Consider the following 19654-nt stretch of genomic DNA (forward strand, 5'->3'; position numbering starts at 1 on the left):
AAAATTCCGGTGACCGGAAGCCACACCCCCTAATTAATGACTCATTGCGCATGTGCAAGAAATAGCCACACCTTGCTTCAATTAATAATACTGCTAAAGCTAGCTAGCTAGCCATAGCTAGCTAGCTAGCTTAGTTGCGCTAAAGAATCAAAGTTACTAGTATAGTATAGCTAGCTCTTGGACATGCTGTTTGTCTGCCACTAATCTATACCAGTAATTCCCAGGCTGAAGACTCATCAGAGAAGGTGGGGCTCTTAGTGTAGTTTTTGCAGAGAAAGGGGGGGCTCCAGCCCCCAAAGCCCTCCCCCTCCCTACGCCCCTGCATGTAACATATAATGTTGATATAAAAACGTATAATGTGCATAATGTCACATTCATACAAGTGATGTAATAATTATGACATTATGCATTTTATACTTGATGTATAATTGTTATGCATATTGTGCATAATGTCACATTTTAGTAAGTGGTGTATATTATGCATAATATGCATAACGTCAAATTTATATTTGATGTATAATTGAGCTGCATAATGTGCATAATGTCAAATAATTATTTTAATTGTGTATAATATGCATAATATGCATAATGTCAAATTTGTGAGATCCAAGTTGGGATGTGTTGGTGTTACGGATAATAGAGTTTGGCTACAGGTACACTTAATTGTGTATGTATATTACGCATAATTATAATGTGCATTATAATTTCGGGATTATGGGCGGTTATAAGGGTACACTGCATGTAAAAAATGGTGTGTGGTTTTGACGCAAGTGCATGACTATTGTGGCAATTATCAGGAAAACCGCAAGAAAAAACGCACGTTTGCCACAATAGCCACGCACTCTGCGTCAAAACCACACATCATTTTTTACAGTGCGCGCACTATAGCTATATATAAGAGGTTAGGTAACGGTATGGGTAAGGGTTAGTTAGCATAAGGGGTAAAGGGTTAGGGATATATAGGGTTATATAGGGCGTAAGGTTAGGGGGTTATAGGGTAACAGGCTAGGGGGTCAGGGTCAGGGTAAAGGGTTAGGGTAAGAGATTAGAGTTAGGGTAAAGGGGTTAGAGTTAGGGTAAAGGGTTAGAGTTAGGGTCAAGGGTTTGAGTTAGGGTAAAGGGGTTAGAGTTAGGGTATAAAGGGGTTAGGGTAAAGGGTTAGGGTAAAGGGGTTAGAGTTATAGGGTAAAGGGGTTAGAGTTAGGGTAAAGGGGTTAGGGTTAGGGTAAAGGGTTAGAGTTAGGGTAAAGGGGTTAGTGTTAGGGGTTAGGTGGGTAAGGTTAGGGTAAAGGGTTAGGGTAAAGGGGTTAGTGTTAGGGGTTAGGTGGGTAAGGTTAGGGTAAAGGGTTAGGGTAAAGGGGTTAGAGTTAGGGTAAGGGATTAATATAGGTGTTATGCACATTATGTACACTGGCACAGTTGTGCGTAAGTGTGACATTATACACGTTGACTTTATACTGTATAATGTCTAACATGTGTATAACACTGTGTATAACATGTGTATAACGTGGTATAATTATGCATGTTATGCACATTATACTGGTATTGAAAGAATACTGACTATCAAAACAATGACATCATAACTGAAATAGTAAGACAATGCACGAAACTGATTCACATTATACTTATTATACTAGATTATGGTGGTAATTTGTGACTTTATACATCACTCTATGCAATATAACATGTGTATAATGTGTATAGAACCATGTAAAACCTCTATGTGTATAACATCCTAAAGTATAAATAGTATAAATAGCCAATCCTGCACTGCTCTCGATTCAAGCAAGCGTCTATGATTCAAGCAAGCAATTGTGAAGGCTGTGTTTCTGCATCTTTATAGAAGGCACTTCAAGAAAGTACACTGGTGCTACTTGTCTACAAAGAGTGCAAATGTACCCCAAAATATCATTCCACAAGCCTACTGTACTGGCCCAGTGCAGTGCAGTTTCTTTAGTCTGAGAAACACTTGGCAGTCTGGACCCTTCTTACTGCTCCTGGTCCCATGCAGCAATGTAATAAGCAGGTTGTGACAACCAATGTTGAAAGTTGAAAAAAAGCAACACAAACAAACCAGTATCGTTCGATTCACGATCACGGAGTTCTTCGAAATTTGCCTCCTTTTTGGAACTATTCATCGCTCGAACTTGGCTCTTTTTATGTTGACTAAAATCATTAGTAGTCTGTTTTGTATTGAATTCTCTCTAACTCTAATATTGCTAATATTGATTGAATTGAGTAGTGTGTCATTGTTTTAATTGAAACAGTGTGTCAATTTTGTTGCAAAGGTGGGATACTGTGTTCAGTTTTAGCTGTACATGTAGTTTGACCACAGCCATGGTATATGGCAGTTATACACTAGGGTATAACTGCCATATACCATGGCTGTGGTCAGACAGGTTGTATAAGTAGTATAAACTACAACTGAAGCCTTTGATCTTTGGTGCAACCATAGTACAACACTGTATAACTTGAAAAGCCTAGCTGTGCAAATAATTTATACTGTATACACTAGGCAGATGGATCAATACTAAAATTGTAAATTGTTTATTTTTCAGTTTTTAGCGTTTTGGAATTTGTGTAAGCTTTGGATTGACTGTACGTGTTTTGATTACTTTACAATAGGTATGATTATGCACATGGATATACCTGGGAAGTATTGAGATAGTATATAGTATAACAAGGGGGGAAAATGTTAAACAAATCAAACTGACAGGGAAAAATCTTTCTTACTGAAACGGTATCTCATCACCTCTGAAGTAACAATTTAACAATAAGCATCCATAATAATAATCTCACCTCAATCTCCATGGCTCTGCATGTATGGCTCTTTTTTACCATGATCACGACGAGAGCTGGTTAGGTTGTTCTTTTCATCCCATGATCGAACAGAGAGAACCTGAGCCAGTATCAGTGTGCATACATGTAAAGTTGCATATAGGTGAAGCTTGTGCAGGAGTGTATAATTACAAAATAAAATTCACACTTAATAGCACTTAACTATACTTACTTCCATATATTTATTTATAATTATGTGTACACTGTGCTATAGTGTATATTAGTACTGAAGTGCATGGTGGTGGTGCTCAATAGGAGCATCTAGCAATTAATGTGGACTACCAATTATGATACACATGCATACCTCAATACAATAATTTGACTTTTGATTCTGAATGATCTTTACCTAATAGTAGAGTCCAATCTAACCCGGTATACAAGATTCACAGAAATTGACACTCGATCAAATTTTAATGTCCCACAGGACAATTATAATCATCTACTCTGCATGAAGGTACAAAAATACTCATACTAGTGATGAGAGGTTATAAAGGAGGTTGGGGGTGACTGTGCTCACACGTGTTATTAATTATAGTTTCAGGTGTCAGCATATCGTGCTTATTATAAAATTAATACAAATGTGCTAACTAGCTACACTACAAAACCTAAGTCTAATAATCAGCAATACGGAGTACTTTTTTTGTTTGTGGACGGTTCTGCTAAGAGGTGCTGCCGTGCTCCACGCTGGAATACTCCACTGGATACTCCCCGGGTTGTTGGGCCGCCTGTTGATCACTCCCTGGCTTTGGACGTTTGGTGCTGAGATCAATATCGGCATAGGTCAGCTAAAGTGGTGAGTGTGTGTGCATAGGCAATAGTTTACACAATTGCATAAACACATTAGCAAATCCATTAACAACGATAACTATTGTGAAAGTCCAGAAATTGGATACCCAGCTACATGTATAGCTATAGCTATTTCAAGCGTGGCCATTATAGTATATAGTATACAGTATACACTAAAGGTTAATGGTAGCTGTATAATGTCAGAATGAATGTTATCATGGTTAGACATAATAACAGAAACCTGTTTAACCACAAGCTATTTACACAATGAACATCTGCTAAGCAAACTTGAATGTTAGCTTTCAGTAAAGAAATGCAAACATAAACATAATTATTATATTAATTATTATAAGGCCACACAACTAATCACTTGTTTCTCAGGCCCACCCACATCGTTTTTTGCCCCTCATGCTAGCTTTTTGACTCTAGCTACTTTCTATATGGTACACATGACATTCATTCTTGTCCACACTCCAGGAATAAAAAAGCATACATCAATATAATTACGTGTAGGGGCTCTAGCAGCAACAGTTTATAGACTGTGGCTATATAACAAAGATGTGGCCTGCTAACACAGGCCCAAACACATAATTATGCTATGGAGACTTTGCATGGGGCCCATTAAGCTGGCTGTATTATAGAGAGTGGCCTATATATACTTAAATATATAGGATGACCACAGTAGACAAGTTTCACTATAGCTATAATACTGCTTTACACATTATCAGTCCAACTACAACTGTAACCGTGCATGTTCACTTAACTTGAAATGCAAACCTTATCAGAGGTCAAGCACTACCGTAAAAATGGTACAATCTGATTGGTCACTAAGATGTCCATTCAGGGGCGTAGCCAGAATTTATAGTAAGAGGGTGCTCTCAAGGTTGATGGGAGCGTAGTGCACACCGCCAACAAATTTTGGACCGAAAGCTACACCTCCTGGCAAAAAGGGGGTATTATGCATGAGACATTTAACCCCCTTTGTCTTGAAGTAGTCTTGAGAGAGCTACATGTAAATAGCCTGTTCACTAATTACTATGGTCAATAGGCTTTGGATGTAAGCTTTTAGTGTTCAAAAAGTGATTGGGTATTATGTAGCAATTAATATAATTTTAAGGATAATTGGCTACTCTAGCCTATATCTGGCCAATTACTATAATTTAATTATGTACTTAAACTAACTTTTGTGGTATCTCTGTCAAAACAAGTGTACAACTCCCAAATTCTTTACAAAATGCTCTGAGCACAGTGCTTGCAGCCTGGAGAGTAAAATACCACAATAGGTTGACTAGTTGTACTTAAATGTATATCAAGATTGGAACATTTCCAAGAAATTGTGCTGATACCATTGTATAGGTGAATGAATAAGACTTCAAAAATATTTCCCCAAAAGTTGTTGTATAGTGGGATATCATTTTAGGTGAAAATGGGGGTGATCGTAAAAAAAGGTGTGTAACATCAAAATTAATATCTCCGGAAATAAAACAATTTTTTTACGACATAATTATGTACATAAACTGATTACTATTGAGTTTTTTGGGTGCCTTGCCAGACCTTAGCCGACAACAATTGGTCTCAAATAGTGAACTTTGACCCTATCTGAGGCTATCATCTCTGCACCTGGAAGCCATAATTATTGATACTGCAGCTAGTTTATACTGGGCAGCTTGTTAGTGCTTTTTAAAGACTTTCTTTGAGTTCAAAGAACTTTTGATGCAACCTGAATTCAAACTAAAGATGTTGAATTTGCTGGAGTGTTGATAAACGTCTCTCTCAATCAGTGGCCTCTCTCGAATTGTAGCCTCCTTTGCCAGCAGAATGAAACATTTATAGTAGCCGCGACCTTAGATCACGTAAATATTGTATGTACGCACCCTCGGAGGAGTGTGTTTAATCGCGATACATCCCAAGTGCACGTGAAATATATAATTTATGTCACTTCCTTATAACTACAACCATTGACGTCAGATAGCAACTGTGCAGAAGAGAAAAGTTAGCTATAGCTAGTGAGCTAGGATACAAAAGCTAAAAAGAATACCGTAGGTGTGTGCTGAAAGGTCTGCTTCCCCTGGCCCTGCTGTGAAGTGTATATATTATATACAAATCACAGCTCAGCTAGCTAGAGCTAGGATATTAACAAAAAAGACCGTATATATAATTATAATTATAGGTTAATTTGTTAGCTGTCATGTTGAAAGGTCTGCTCCCCCTGACCCTATAATACTATAGTGTTACGAAGTGCATATATGCAAATCACAACTCATATACTTATAGCTCACCGGCAAAAGTAACAGCTACAACTGCCTTTCAGGCATCTCCCAATGCAATGTATTGAACAAAGAACAATTATTTTTGATCTCTATCTATACATGCATGCATGTTGCTGTTGTTATTGTATTTGTGTGTATAAATGAGTTAAAGTTACTGTCTGGAAACTATAGTGACGTACGTGGGCGTATTGTAGCACGGGAGTGGGTGTATATGAGAGCTGTGCAGTATTAGATCTTTATACCAGTTATACTTTATACATGCAGTTATAATATACCTTGTATGCTATTATATCAGCTATAATTATTAATACTGTATAATAATAATTTTATTATAAATTATGCTGTGTATAAAACAGTATAGTTGTATAATTGCTATACTGTATAACTATACATTGTAATTATAATTCAATACATCATACTCAGTATATTCAGTATAATTATATCACTTTATTGCATTGTATAACTATACAGTATAGTTGCGTGTATACTGTGTAACTATATAATTGTACTCAAATTTCATGGAGGTCAGCTTGCCCACGAAAATAACAAATATTTTACCCCACAAAAATTACACGCTATATACAGTAGGGTGGTGGGTGGTGCTTTAGTTGCATCCTGGGCATAATATCAATATCATACAGGCATGTACTGTATTTACATCAGTATAGTACTATCCTTTGATGTCTGACCACAATGAGCACTGTAACCATAATTAATATCCTCTATAACTATAAGCTATAACTATATAATATCCCCTAACCCTACTAACCCTAACAATATCCTATATATACCTCCCTAAACCTAACCCCATGCATCCCCTATATACATGTAAGCTAACCCTGTCCCAAACCTATAACACAGCATGCCCTAACAGCATCCCCTAACACCTAAACTAACCCTATCCCCTAACCTTAAACCTAACAATATTCTATATAACTCCTCTAAACCGAACCCGTCCCCTAACTCTCCCCCAACTCTCCCCCCACTATAAACCTAACCCCATCCCCTAACCCCCTATATATTATTATACTTTCGTTATAGTTATACCGACAAAATTAACAAGTTATACACACCTCAAAAAGATAATTTTTATTGTATTATCCCGTATAGCGGGTAATTTTCACGATGCAAAAAATTCATTAACTCAAAATACAGTGATTTTCGTGAGTGAAAATTTCGCTTGGCTTCATTGCGTGCATGCATGTATTCCGGCTAAGTTTTCGTGGAGGTCAGCTTGCCCACGAATATTTTGCGCTACGAAAATTACCCGCTATATATACAGTATAGCGTAAATTTATCTAGTGAACATTATAGTTGTGTAATACAGTTATACAAGTAACAAATATACTGTATATAACGTTGTATAACTGTTGTATAATTGATGTATACTTGCGTATAATTATACAGTTATACACCACATTACGGTAATTTTGATATCCTCAGGCCCTTAGTAGCATTCTCACTATACGCTCTCAAAATATCTTCCATATAAGCAATTAAGCGTGCAAGAGATATATAATTTATTAACACAGCTATATATGTACTGACTAACGTGAACTGGGGTTGTACTGTACAATGTACATGTGGATGGCATGCAGTACACATTGTTTGTGATATACACAAGTGAGTAACTGTTAACCCTAACCCTAACCCATGATAAAAATTGCACAATTCATACATGATCACTACCATATTAGGCAATGACTAGGGAAGCTGAACAGCTGAACATTATAACCTGTCCTGCATGTTATTATGTTATTTCAGTCTAATGCCAGAGGGGCGTTTTGTGGTTAGTATTATGACTTTGTGGTTAGTGTTATGACTTTATGGTTAGTGTTATGACTTTGTGATTAATACTGCCTGTTGCACTTGGCAACAACGTAGCAACGGGATATATCATAAAACGTAGTGTTTTCACTGTACACAGGCTACAACTATGGAAAGCAGTCTAGGGGGGGTAACTCAGGTTAGTTGCTGTCTTGCATAACATTTTACAACACTGTATAGCGGGTAATTTTCGTGGAGTAAAAAATTCATTCAACTCGAACACGGTGATTTTCGTGAGTAACATTTTTGTTTGACTTCATTGCCTGCACCGTATTGGCTGCACTGCATCGCATGCATTCCGGTAAACCATGCCTACGTTTTTGTGGAGAAATTTTTCGTGGAGGTGAGCTTTCCCACGAAAATAACGAATATTTTACTCCACGAGATTACTAGAAAGTGATGTGAGTTTGCTAGAGAGCACAACTGTAGATCTACCAAAGGCACCATAGTAATACACTGAATGATATATTATAGGTCAAGAGTCTAACGTAAACATTGTATATGCCACACATAATATAACGCATGTCGTCCCGCCTCCTCTGGTAACCACTAATATAGTGTTTCCCCCAGTGTAAAGTTCAAACAGGGTGGCCAGACTATATGGCTTGGGGGAGGTAGATGTAAAATAATGCTAGTCATTATTTGGCACACAGCTTCTCAATGTCCTAGCTCTAACACAATATAGAGAGAATCTGTACATGCATCCTGCAGAACCTTCCCCAAATTTAAATAGCTACTCAAACAGGGTGGCGCCATAATATTATTCTTTAACGTGTGGGGGAAACACTGATAGTTACCTTTTAGTAATAAAATGTGTGGAGGTTGGTCACAATTGTTAATTAGTCTTCTAATTTACCACCAATTCCTACACTAAATGCTCATAGAAGGAACCCGACCCGACCCAACCTGCTGAGTCAGCACTTTTATCTCATTTTTACATTCCTGAGCGTTTATCTATCTTGTCTTACGACTCTTGTTAGTAAATATTCCGTAACAACATTTTGATGTGTGACCAACCTCCTCTCATAACATGAGTTGATGATTCAATTTATGGTCTGATATGCTATCTTTCACTAGTCTATACACAGAAATCACTGTTGTACCAACAATCAGAAAGCGTAATTAAAGATCACTTTCTTCTGAAATGAAGGCCAGAGGCTAGTTACGACAACTACAATTCCCAATAGTACCACTATCAAGGAGGCAGGCCTTATCATGTTGAACTTCTCTTATCTAGCCCTAAAATCATGTACACACACAAACATTAGGGTGGATCTACATGTTCATCTATACATGTACACATTCCATGACAACCAAACGTTTGGTTTCGGAGAGTCATTGTATAGATACTTTATAACTAAAGCAACCCAATTAAGAGTGTTATTATAATAGTATATTATATATATAATAAAATACTTACATATTTCACAAACGCTATAACTCCAATTAAGGCAATAGAGCACACGCACACATACATACACTCACACACATACATACATACACTCAGCACACTAGAATGGTTTTTATATAATTGACAGGTGAAAGCACATAACTATAACAATGGGTATGTAGTAAGGCCACCGTGTATCTCACAGTAATGTTGCTGACAAGAAAACAGCTATTCAACAGCAGTAAAGTGAAACTGACTTCTAGTTGTGCTACTGAATCCTTTCAAGAAGGTACAAACATTTATCATTAGACAGTGGTCAGGACAAACACATGTCATTACAAATTAATTTTGTGAAAGTAAAAGTGGCAATTAAGTGACAATGCAATAGGGAGAGTGAAAGAGTTGTACATCAGGGATTACCTATTAGGAGCCAGTTGCTATAATTATACCACACTAGCTGGCTATAAATGGCAACTTTGTGCTGGGCATGCCATGTTTTCCTAGCACACAGGCAGTCATATGCATATGCTGGCTATAAGCCCATCAAATAAATTACCAAAATTATACCCAGCGAAAACTGGTTCTTCCTACAGTGCAAGGTTTCCTTCCTAAACACCAACATGCATGCACACAGAATGTGGGTCACTCATAACATGTGTACAGTATATAAGAACTGTATTGTGTTTGCACAATACACAGCAATGTGCTTCTGTTGACCTCTAAGAGAGCGGTTTAATTATTGAGAAACAGTTCATGATGCTGTAGAATGTACATGTACACCTTTACCGTAAGTTGCTATAACTACACAATAATACAGGAAGCTACACGTACATGTACATACTTAAAACACACACTTTAATACTTTCTTAGCAGGCACATACATATTCAAGGTATACACGTATATACATATGCAGTTACTATTTTCTGTGATGTACACTAGACAAGTCCTCATCCACTCACCCCTTCGCTGGCTGGAGGAATCACATCCGGACCTCCCTTCTTTTTGGAGGACCTCTTGGGCTTGTCCACCACAGCGTAAGTGTCTCCAGAGACAGCGGTCTCGTGCTCAATCGTGCTGGGATCCTGGGTAGGAAAGACAAAGCAGTAGTGCATAATAAAAAGCGGTCAGAGTAATACCAAAAGTTCATACACTCTTGGTAATATACACAAAGCAGTATTCACAAATGGTTCACAAAACAACGCTGTAATTAACTTATACCTGAGGCTTAAACTTGCAGCAAGTGCATGTACTTTACACATACCTGATATAGAGCTTCTGGTGGAGTTGGCTTTGGTTTTGTGTTTTTCTTGCCCTTTATATCGACCATGGTGTACTGGTCCTCAGTGCCTGGAGCTGCCTGGTGCTCAATGGATTTGGGGTCAGCATACAGGGAGTCAGGTGGTGGGGGGGATGAGGTACTTTCACTGTAACGAATAAACACATGGTTAGAATAACTACCAGAGCAGCATAATTCCCACAACTCTCAAACAGACATAACATACGTTAGTTTCTCAGAATCTCTTGGTTTTGACTCGCGATCAGAATCTGTGTTCGTCATTGAGATTTCAATACAGTTATGTTACATGAAAAAAATTTAACACACGAAAGAAGACAAGAAAGCCAAATTTGTAGAAGCAACTCTTGCTATAATTATGCATAATACGTTTTATTTACCTTGTTGGCAGCAACACATGTAGAAGAGCACGCCCACACCAAAACCAAACAGGAACATGAGGAAAATAACGGCCAAAATTGCCCACCATTTTTCTGAAAGAAATTAAGGACAACACTATATTTTTTTGCATTCATGCAATTCACTTGCTTTCTACAAGTCCGTTGAGGAGAGAGGTCAAGTATCGAGCTGTCAGCACTCCACAGATAATTCCAATTGCAAAAGCCAGTGCCAGAATAATCACCACAATCAGCCAAACAGCAACTGCAGAAAGCACTTAGCACAATCCTCAACTCATACGTAACTTACATGTGCATAAGTTACAATACACACAACTTACACACGCATGATCTCATTCCAGCTGGTTCCCAAGTTCCACCAAGACACGTGATTTGAGGTGAACCGATCAATTCATAGATAGCCAAGGTACAGCTCAGAGTAGCAGTGGTGATGTGAGACACCGTGCCATTAGTAACCTCCCTGTCCAGCTGCATGGACACTCCACTGCCCATGAATGGCGAGAGGGCACTCACAGGGCATGTGTTAAAGTTGAGATTAGTCTGAGTGTCAATTATAATCCCATTATACATCAGAGTTGCATGATAACACAGGTTAGTGGATGAAGCCACGGGTGCACAAGCCGAACGAGGCATCAGTTGTATGGTGGATGTGCTGAAATCTGACAAGTTTCGACAAACACCATTTCCTTGTTCAAACCGAACAATGAAGTTTCCACTTTGCTCAGAAGCACAGTTTTGACCGAGAGAGAACGTGAGACAATTCATTGTTTCTAGTGTACTATTATCAACAACAAAAGGAGTAACTATAGGAGGATAGAATACAGTTACATAACACGAGTCCTCATACTTAAGCTTACCAAAAAATCCTTCAGATACTTCACGGCTTGTTCCAGCCACATTAGTCACATTCACAGTGAAAGTGTACACATCATTCTCAACTGTGTCTGTGAGCTGGTAGGATAAATCAGGAACAAATACTGCACTGCCACTGAGACCCCCAGCTGAAGTGTAGGTTATGGTAGGTTGGGTATTTAGGGGAGGAGTCAACTGAGCAGCCGGGTTACTGCTGCTCTGCACCTGTGACGTATATAATTTATGAATAATTAGACACCACTACTATTTCATGTAAGTAATCATTCACTTACTCCCTCCATTAAAGTCCATGATCCACTGATTGGCAATGACGGATTGGAACAGACAACGGATCCATTGGGTTGAGTTAGTACAGGGGCTGGAAAAATATAAATAAATAAAATGCCAACTGTCTGCATGGTGTTCCACTCACATGCTATGTTGAACATCACAGAAACATCGGTGTTGTTCAGCACTCCTGGACACACAGCACTGGTAGCCACAATACTGACAGTGTGAGACCGGGTGTAGCTCAATCCAATCACAGTGATGCTGTTGTCAGTGACAACCACTGTGCCACTACCTCCAACCACACTGGCAGAAATAGCGACCTCTGTCCCAAGCCTTCCGCTACTGCTGACCAAGAATCTGAATCGTCCAGTAGTTGAGTCGCCCACCGAATATTCCATACTATCAACAGTTGGAGTGGAAGGAGGACCTGCATGAAGTGAGAAAAATGACATAAATTGACCATTAAATGTTCACCTGCATAATAGATCATGGTTAAAGATTGCACTAAGGTCATTTCAACTTAATTACATGCGACTCTCTGGCTCCTACAATTATACCGGCTTTCCTGGTCCATAAAATGAAAGTCCGTAAAGTATCCTTAGGATGGCCTAATAATAATTATACATTATGGTATGATAATCTCACCAATAACTTGTATAGTCAAGTTTCCAGCTTGAGGATCAGCTGATAGACTACCAGCATTACAAGTCACCACAGCACCATTCAGTGACTGATCAACTGGCAACACAAGAGTAGACGTCCTTGTGGGTTGATTCATAGCACTGACCATATTAATGGTGAATGTTCCACACAGGAGGTCAGCTGGCGTGGTAGTGTGGGGAGCAATGGCAGTGCACCCTATGGGAGCATCAATTTCCCAACGAGTCACCTCAACACCGTCATGAGAACAGGTTAGGCTGACGGTAGTTCCTGAACACACTAGTAGGGACCCATCAGTAACATTGACACCACCGATACTGACTTCTAAACTGCTCACAGCATCTGCATCATAACTGATTTACAATATAATTATACTGTTGCATTACCTGCGCCTTTTTGGTGAAGGCCTAACAACACAACGAAGCAAATCTGGGAGAGAACACAACATAACACAGAACAGCTTTGTAAAGTAGGCTAAATTTACATTACTTACATACACAGGTACATTCTTCATTCTTTCAGTATAGATCTACTGAAGAAAGTCTGGATCATGTCTCAAACTAAATTCTAGATTGTAGATCTATACTGAGACAATTATAACTTAATTATAATCTATAAATATAATTTAGATCTATTATTAATTTTGATTGATGTAATTTCAGTTATAAATTGCTTGGGGGTTTTTCAGGCTGGGTTTTTCAGGCTGGAGCTAAGCGGTTGTGCATATGCTAAAGATACAGATATACCATGAAAGCAAGCAGTGTATGATACATCTAGATAGACCCTGTACAAATCAGTGCTAACAGTGGTTTTTTTCCATACTTATATATGAGCACTGCAACCACAATGTAGTAAATATAGGCAGTATTTTGGTTAGCTTTTAATTAATTGTCAGTAACAAGCCAACAAAAGCAATCTTACATGGCCGCAATCCCTTCTATACTCGCTAAATTTTTAGTTGAACAGTAATTAACTCCTCATATTTCGTCTGACTATAGTGATTGCGATGGTACCTCAGTAACTTGTTGCTTGCTTCAATGATATGAGCCGGGCTAAAACAGGGAGCTGAGGGCCTGTATTTACATTTTATCCGGGTACAACTATAATTATACCGCTGCATATAAAGAAAGGAGTTGCTCGAGATTGCATTTTTTCAAAAGCATATACAGGGCTGTATCCAGGATTTTGGATCAGGGGGGGCAAATTGAGCAAATTAAAAATGTAGGAGGGGCTAAGTCATCAGAATTATAGCAGAATCTGCCAGATCCTAGGGGGGGGGGGGCGAATTACCCCCCCTCCCCTCCCCCCCTTAATGCAGCCCTGCAATAAATGCTGTGCATGCAGTAGTACATGTAAACATCCCACTGTGAAAGTCTGCAATCCCAGACACTTATAGTCGTAAGATATCGGTATCTTTGACCTTTTAATTTGTGATGTGTGGGTGGTGTGGGTGGACTAAAATAACAATAATTAAAGTCTATTTGTGAGTTTGACCTTCATGAAGTTGTCATAGCTTCGTCATACTTTACTGAAATTCAAAGTTTTATATACCATTGGATTCCTTGTTAAAAAGCGCTTCTATATCCATATGCTGTAGAGCTGGTAAGCTCCAACCAGCTAAAAGTTATGTAGAAGTCCCAGGGAATACTTGCCCATCACATAAAGCATAAACGAAGCCATGATTGACCACATAACTTCCGGGTCGAACTCAACACAAATAGACTTTACATTGTGGTTGCAGTACAGAGTGTATGGAAACCACTGTAGATTCTGTGGCTATAGTTACTTGATAATAATTTAATTTCTTCTCTCAATATAATTACAAATGCATAGGTTCTCTGCATGTATTGTCATATTCACGGAAGTCATATTTAACACAGCCTCATATAATTATTGTTTACTGAAATAATCTGAGATGATGTGAGCATAGTTTACAGGGTTTTGCAGAATTCTTGCAACAGGGCTAAACAGACACAGCAATGACTTCCATATATGGAAGTCAACTGCTGACTTATAATAATATTATTATGCAATGGTCATCCTGAAATGTTGATGAGACAAGGAGCTGACAAAAGAAATTGCCAGAGGAGATTTGGTTAATAATACAATAATTATAAGACCTTCTGTCTTCACGCTTATCAATATCAGCCAATACCACTGTTTGGAGGGTGTTTCGTTTATCAACCTTATGAATGCTTACAACCTTATGAGCTGATGCTCTCTGGACATCTTTCAATTCAAATAATTATACACATACCAGGGTGTCATACAGGATTTTGAATTAGAGGGGATTTTGAAAAGTCACCAGAACATTTAAAAAAAGGTCAACAGTTATTTTAATACCCTGCCAGCTATGGACACTCAGTCTTACGACTGAGTACCTGAATGCAAATTTTAGGGAAGGGGGGGGGGTTGGAGCCAGAGGGGGATAATCATATATCCCTATATGCTGCATATACAATATACATGTATACACAACATTTTTTTTATAGTCAGCAGTTGACTTCCATATAATTATATGGAAGTCATTGCAGTGTTTAGCCCTGTTGCAAGAATTCTGCAAAACCCTGTAAAAGTCAGTATAATAGTGGTGCATGGTGGTACTGTGACTGATGGGGCCTTACAAGTATGTCTAGACACTACCGTCAGCTAGCCTCACCGGTACTCATGACATCACTGGCGATCTGACTCGTTGGGTGATTGGTACTGCCATAGAGTGCTCTATACACTCAGCTACTCACACTACCAACTCTACTCATCCGATGCCCTGCATGTATGGAGCATTTATCATTAATATGATCAGTCTCTGAATCAACCCACACTACATGAGGATGTCTATATACTCGTGTGTTGCTAGTTGATCAATCACTGAACTTGTTATGTTGGTGCACTGACCGATCGATCTGATCCCCAAGCTGGGAACTTCACTATACTGCGCTGCTACTGCTGCTACCAGCGCTGCCATGCAGTGAAGACAATTAATTATCTACAAGGGAAATTTAAGCGATCTGGTGAAAATTGCAATACAAACATGTACAATTAGATACAGTATACAAACTCTTGTAATACAATCATGTACTCACTGCATAATGGGACGGTCGATCACTTGGTAATTAAGGTCATGCAGTATAGTGTTTAGTTAAAATATTGCGCTTTACACATCATGGGTCAAGCTTTCCATAAAATCATAAAATCTCTGATATGGAAAGATGTGTGGCATACTAGAATTGACTTGGTTCATGTAGTTACCTTCTGGGTAAACTGGAGGATTCTTTAGGTTTGAGTAGGGTCACACATCTATAATAGCACATGTAGTGTTGGTGACGCTCACTGACTGTCTTGGTGATGTTCTTGAAGTTACCTGCGACGTTAGACAAATGCTTGAAGGATCGATATGTTTTGCTCTGTACCGCAACCGAGAGAAAGTGAACCACACCTACATAATCGACACTCAGCAATCAAAGTATAATGTACTAACAAAAGTAGAGTTACAAACAGACACTATAGTTATATATAGCCTCATAAAATTAAATGTTTTGTTTAACCTACAGGAATAAAATTCCACCTGGCCTATAATGATACACTTACGTGTACTAATGATTACACTATAATAGTAAATAGAAATGAAAAAATAATAAAAAACTGCAGGCCACCGACAAGCTTATGAGAAGAACCTCACTTTCAGAAGAGCTGATCATGTATCATAGCCGGGTGAGGGCCCCCTAACTCTATACAATCTGTGATAAGCACATGCCCTCCTCTATAAGTACGCCCTCGAGCTTTGGGACACTATAACACATAGATACCTCATGCCCATTATATCTAGATCCCAAAACCTATTGGCTACTAGAAATGCACTAGCTTAGCAACAGTCAAAACAGTCAACCTAGCAACTGCATCATTTCTTTTGACCGTATTTTATCTTATTGACCTGTGTGACAAAGAACAGAAAAAGGAGAGGCTGCGAAGGAGCCGGAGGCTAGCTGCAACCCTTTTGGAGGCGGGCCACGCCCATCTAGCTACTAATTGATGAACATTTGCTGCATGCAGGCAGAATCCAGAACAGTTAGTTATCTGGGCAGAATCCAGAACTCAATAGTGGGTAATGATCGACCATGATTGTTGTTAAAAACGATCTATGCCAAAAAATCAAGCTAAAGATTTATAATGGCTGCTGCATCAGTAGAGCTTTGCAGCTCTCTTCTCACTGTTGCAGCTACCAATAGCTAGCGTTCTAGTGCAGAACTAACTACTAAGTAGAGTAGCAACACTCTGTGGACAAGCTCCTACTACTCTCGAACAAAACCAATCTAGAGCTTCTCTCTTCCATTCTAGTTCTGTTACAGAGGTTTTCAGGTAGGTTGAGGGAATGCTTCAGAGTGTAAAGTTACTCATGCATGAATTACTACATACAGCACAGTACAGCAGTAATTTAATTATAACTTATGCATGAGTAACTTTATGCTCTAAAGCATTCCCTCAACCTACCTGAAAACCTCTGTATTATGTTACTAGACAAAGCATCTAGCTACAATAATTTTTATGTGTATCTTCTTGTAAATGACAATAAGTAAATGTTGCATGTAGTTTGATAGCCCAGAGCAATCTATAGTACCGGGTACTATCTGCTAAATACACTCAAATGGGATCTAATCATGTTATATTACATGTGCATCTCCTTGTAAGTGACAATACAATGTACATAGCCTAAAGCATTTAATAGAGCACGTTGCCAAGTGCTCTATTAGAAATAGAGCACATAGCAACAATAAGCAAAAACACTCAAGTGGGATCTAAACAAAGCAGATGACGCATTCAAACTTTTAGAGCAAATCTTACGGTGTTATATTATTATGTATCGAATAATTACTAGAATGTTTTGCGAGCATCAAACATAATTATGCGAACTTTGCAAGGGTTGATCACTTCGCAACAATAAAATCACAAAACCTAAATTATAAAATTAGTACTGGTAAATACACACCAGAACGCAGTAGTTAGATGACTGGCAATTTGTCGTACCTTGCCAGGTTATTATCGTGATTGGCTTTGTAGCGTACATCACAAAGCATGTAGTATCCCTTTCCAGGTCAATCGCACAATCTGGAACAGTTCCATCACTTTAGTTTGCATCTGAGCCCAACCCACCAAATTAGCTTGATGTTATCACCCCCCCCCCAATGAAGTGTCAATGGCTGTGCACAAACTAATCATCGATTTTATGCCTTGCTGCTATGGAGCGCCATTCATGTCAAAAATGCATGACAGAATCATCGATCATCAATCAGCAATCATCGATCATTGCCAATCGGTTTGTTGATCACATCAATCGGTTTGTCGATCATTGCCAATCGGTTTGTCGTTCACACCAATTAGTTTGTCGATAATTTCCAATCGGTTTGTCGATCACCACACCAATCGGTTTGACCTTTCAACTTTACATAGAAACACTTGTATTGTATGTGCACATGTCAATTGAAGTGAAAGATATAATGCTGGAATACAGCTTCAGAAAACAGTGTGAGACAATACTGGATGAATAAGTGACGCAAATTACATGATAACATGCATGCATGTTCATGAAAACATGGTCCGAAGAGGTTAAATACAGAAAACATGTTCTGGCATAAATGAGAGTGTGTTTACAGAGTTATGAGTTATGAGCAACACTTAGCGCTTCCCAAAACCTCCATGGTTCTTGAGGCCATACAGCATTTTTCTTTGAAAAGAGCTGTCTGGTTGTGGTACTGTGTTGGTAGTGTAAGGTGGAGTGCACAGGTTGATGATGTGGGGAACATTCCTTTTGGGCAGAATGCGAGTACAGGCGACAAGTCTAACCCCAATGGAGGCACTGACTCTGCCCCAGTGAAGAAAGCCAGCTCAAAGTGACGATATCACTTCCTGCATAGACACAAATACCAAGGGCATAAAAGAAGAGAGGGCATGCAACTTGGGAAACATCAGAATTCATAATACGACTGGCCCTCTTGGAGCTTCACTTCTGGCTTGATCTTTAATAGCTAGCTATAGATACGTAATACGTAAGTAGTCGAGTTCCAGTCTAGTCTGTATATAGTGTCAAGGTGAAGGTTAGGAGCTCAGGTCAAGGGTCAAGCATAGAGGCGCTTAAAGATCGACAAACCGATTGGAAATGATCGATGAACCGATTGGTGTGATCGACAAACCGATTGGCAATGATCGATGATTGACCTGCCATCCATCGATGATTCTGTCATGCATTTTTGACCTGAATGGCGCTCCATATGCTGCTGCCTCGATGGAAGTATGTGTGGCCTTTAAAAGCTGCACTCTGGTCAACTAAGCTGCTTAGCAAGCATGTAGACTATTGTAGAGCTTGTGTCCACTTGTGAAGTGCCTGTGTACACAAATGGCTTGCTGCTTCCTCTTTGAAAATATTCTATGGCTACCAAGATAGTCCAGAGGGTCTACCAATGGATACTACTCAGTCCTACATGCTGTATAGCTTGTTTTAAACCTTTTCTTTTTTATTTTCTTTTTTATGTCCTTGCAGCTCAGCAGAACTTCAAAAGATAATCGCATTCATGATACTATCCAATCTGCCACAGAATCCAATATCATGCAACATTCACAAGTTGATAGCACGCTCCCTCCCAGATTGTTGTTGTAAAATTTAGGGTATAGGCACCAGATTGCCAGCATACTGTTGTTCTCAGCTGTATAAGAATAATATATTTAGTACATTCTCACCTGTAGTGTATAGCTTGTATCATAGCTGGGCAACTCAGCTTGCAAGTGTTCGTTGGAGTCATACTATAGGCCACGTTTTTGAATTTAGGGCATATTCTCTGCCATGTTTTCGTATACTTGTCTTCTAGTAGTGTAAGAGAATTTAGATCATGTTTGCCATAAATACTGCAATCTGATTGGCTAAAGGAAGTGTTCTATCCCACTTAGAAAATCATGTACTTACTTAGAAAATCATGTACTTCACTTAGAAAATCATGTAGCAAAGATTAGATAAGAACATTCAAATCTGATTGGCTAGATACTCATGGTTGCTATGAT

At 38.8% G+C, this 19654-nt stretch overlaps 1 protein-coding gene across 2 annotated transcripts; it reads right to left on the reverse strand.

Annotated features, from left to right (window-relative positions):
- Positions 1-3243: 3243 nt before the first annotated feature.
- On the reverse strand, positions 3244-13214 carry LOC135344285 (uncharacterized). Of its 2 annotated transcripts, none has more exons than XM_064541454.1 (13): positions 13101-13214; positions 12994-13036; positions 12593-12949; positions 12090-12374; positions 11950-12035; positions 11662-11881; positions 11125-11607; positions 10935-11048; positions 10787-10879; positions 10615-10657; positions 10374-10536; positions 10072-10194; positions 3244-3623 (listed from the first exon to the last, which is right to left on the reverse strand). In XM_064541454.1, exons 1-13 carry the CDS (start codon positions 13119-13121, stop codon positions 3498-3500), a joined length of 2157 nt encoding a protein of 718 aa, XP_064397524.1. In that variant the 5' UTR covers positions 13122-13214; the 3' UTR covers positions 3244-3497. The 2 variants fall into 2 exon arrangements, with proteins under 2 accessions (XP_064397524.1, XP_064397532.1); XM_064541462.1 differs by having other exon boundaries at positions 12593-12936; positions 13101-13171.
- Positions 13215-19654: the final 6440 nt, after the last annotated feature.

Source organism: Halichondria panicea, chromosome 1, assembly GCF_963675165.1.
Source record: "Halichondria panicea chromosome 1, odHalPani1.1, whole genome shotgun sequence".
Taxonomy (NCBI): Eukaryota; Metazoa; Porifera; class Demospongiae; order Suberitida; family Halichondriidae; genus Halichondria; species Halichondria panicea.

What these genes read in the sequence shown, in the direction of transcription:
- LOC135344285 (XM_064541454.1), bottom strand. Translation starts at nt 13,121, where the DNA reads ATGAAGAATGTACCTGTGTAT. An exon ending in AGTATCTGAAGGATTTTTTG is followed by an intron (nt 11,608 to 11,661) that starts GTAAGCTTAAGT and finishes ATCCTCCTATAG; the next exon opens with TTACTCCTTTTGTTGTTGAT. An exon ending in TGGAATGAGATCATGCGTGT is followed by an intron (nt 11,049 to 11,124) that starts GTAAGTTGTGTG and finishes TGCTTTCTGCAG; the next exon opens with TTGCTGTTTGGCTGATTGTG.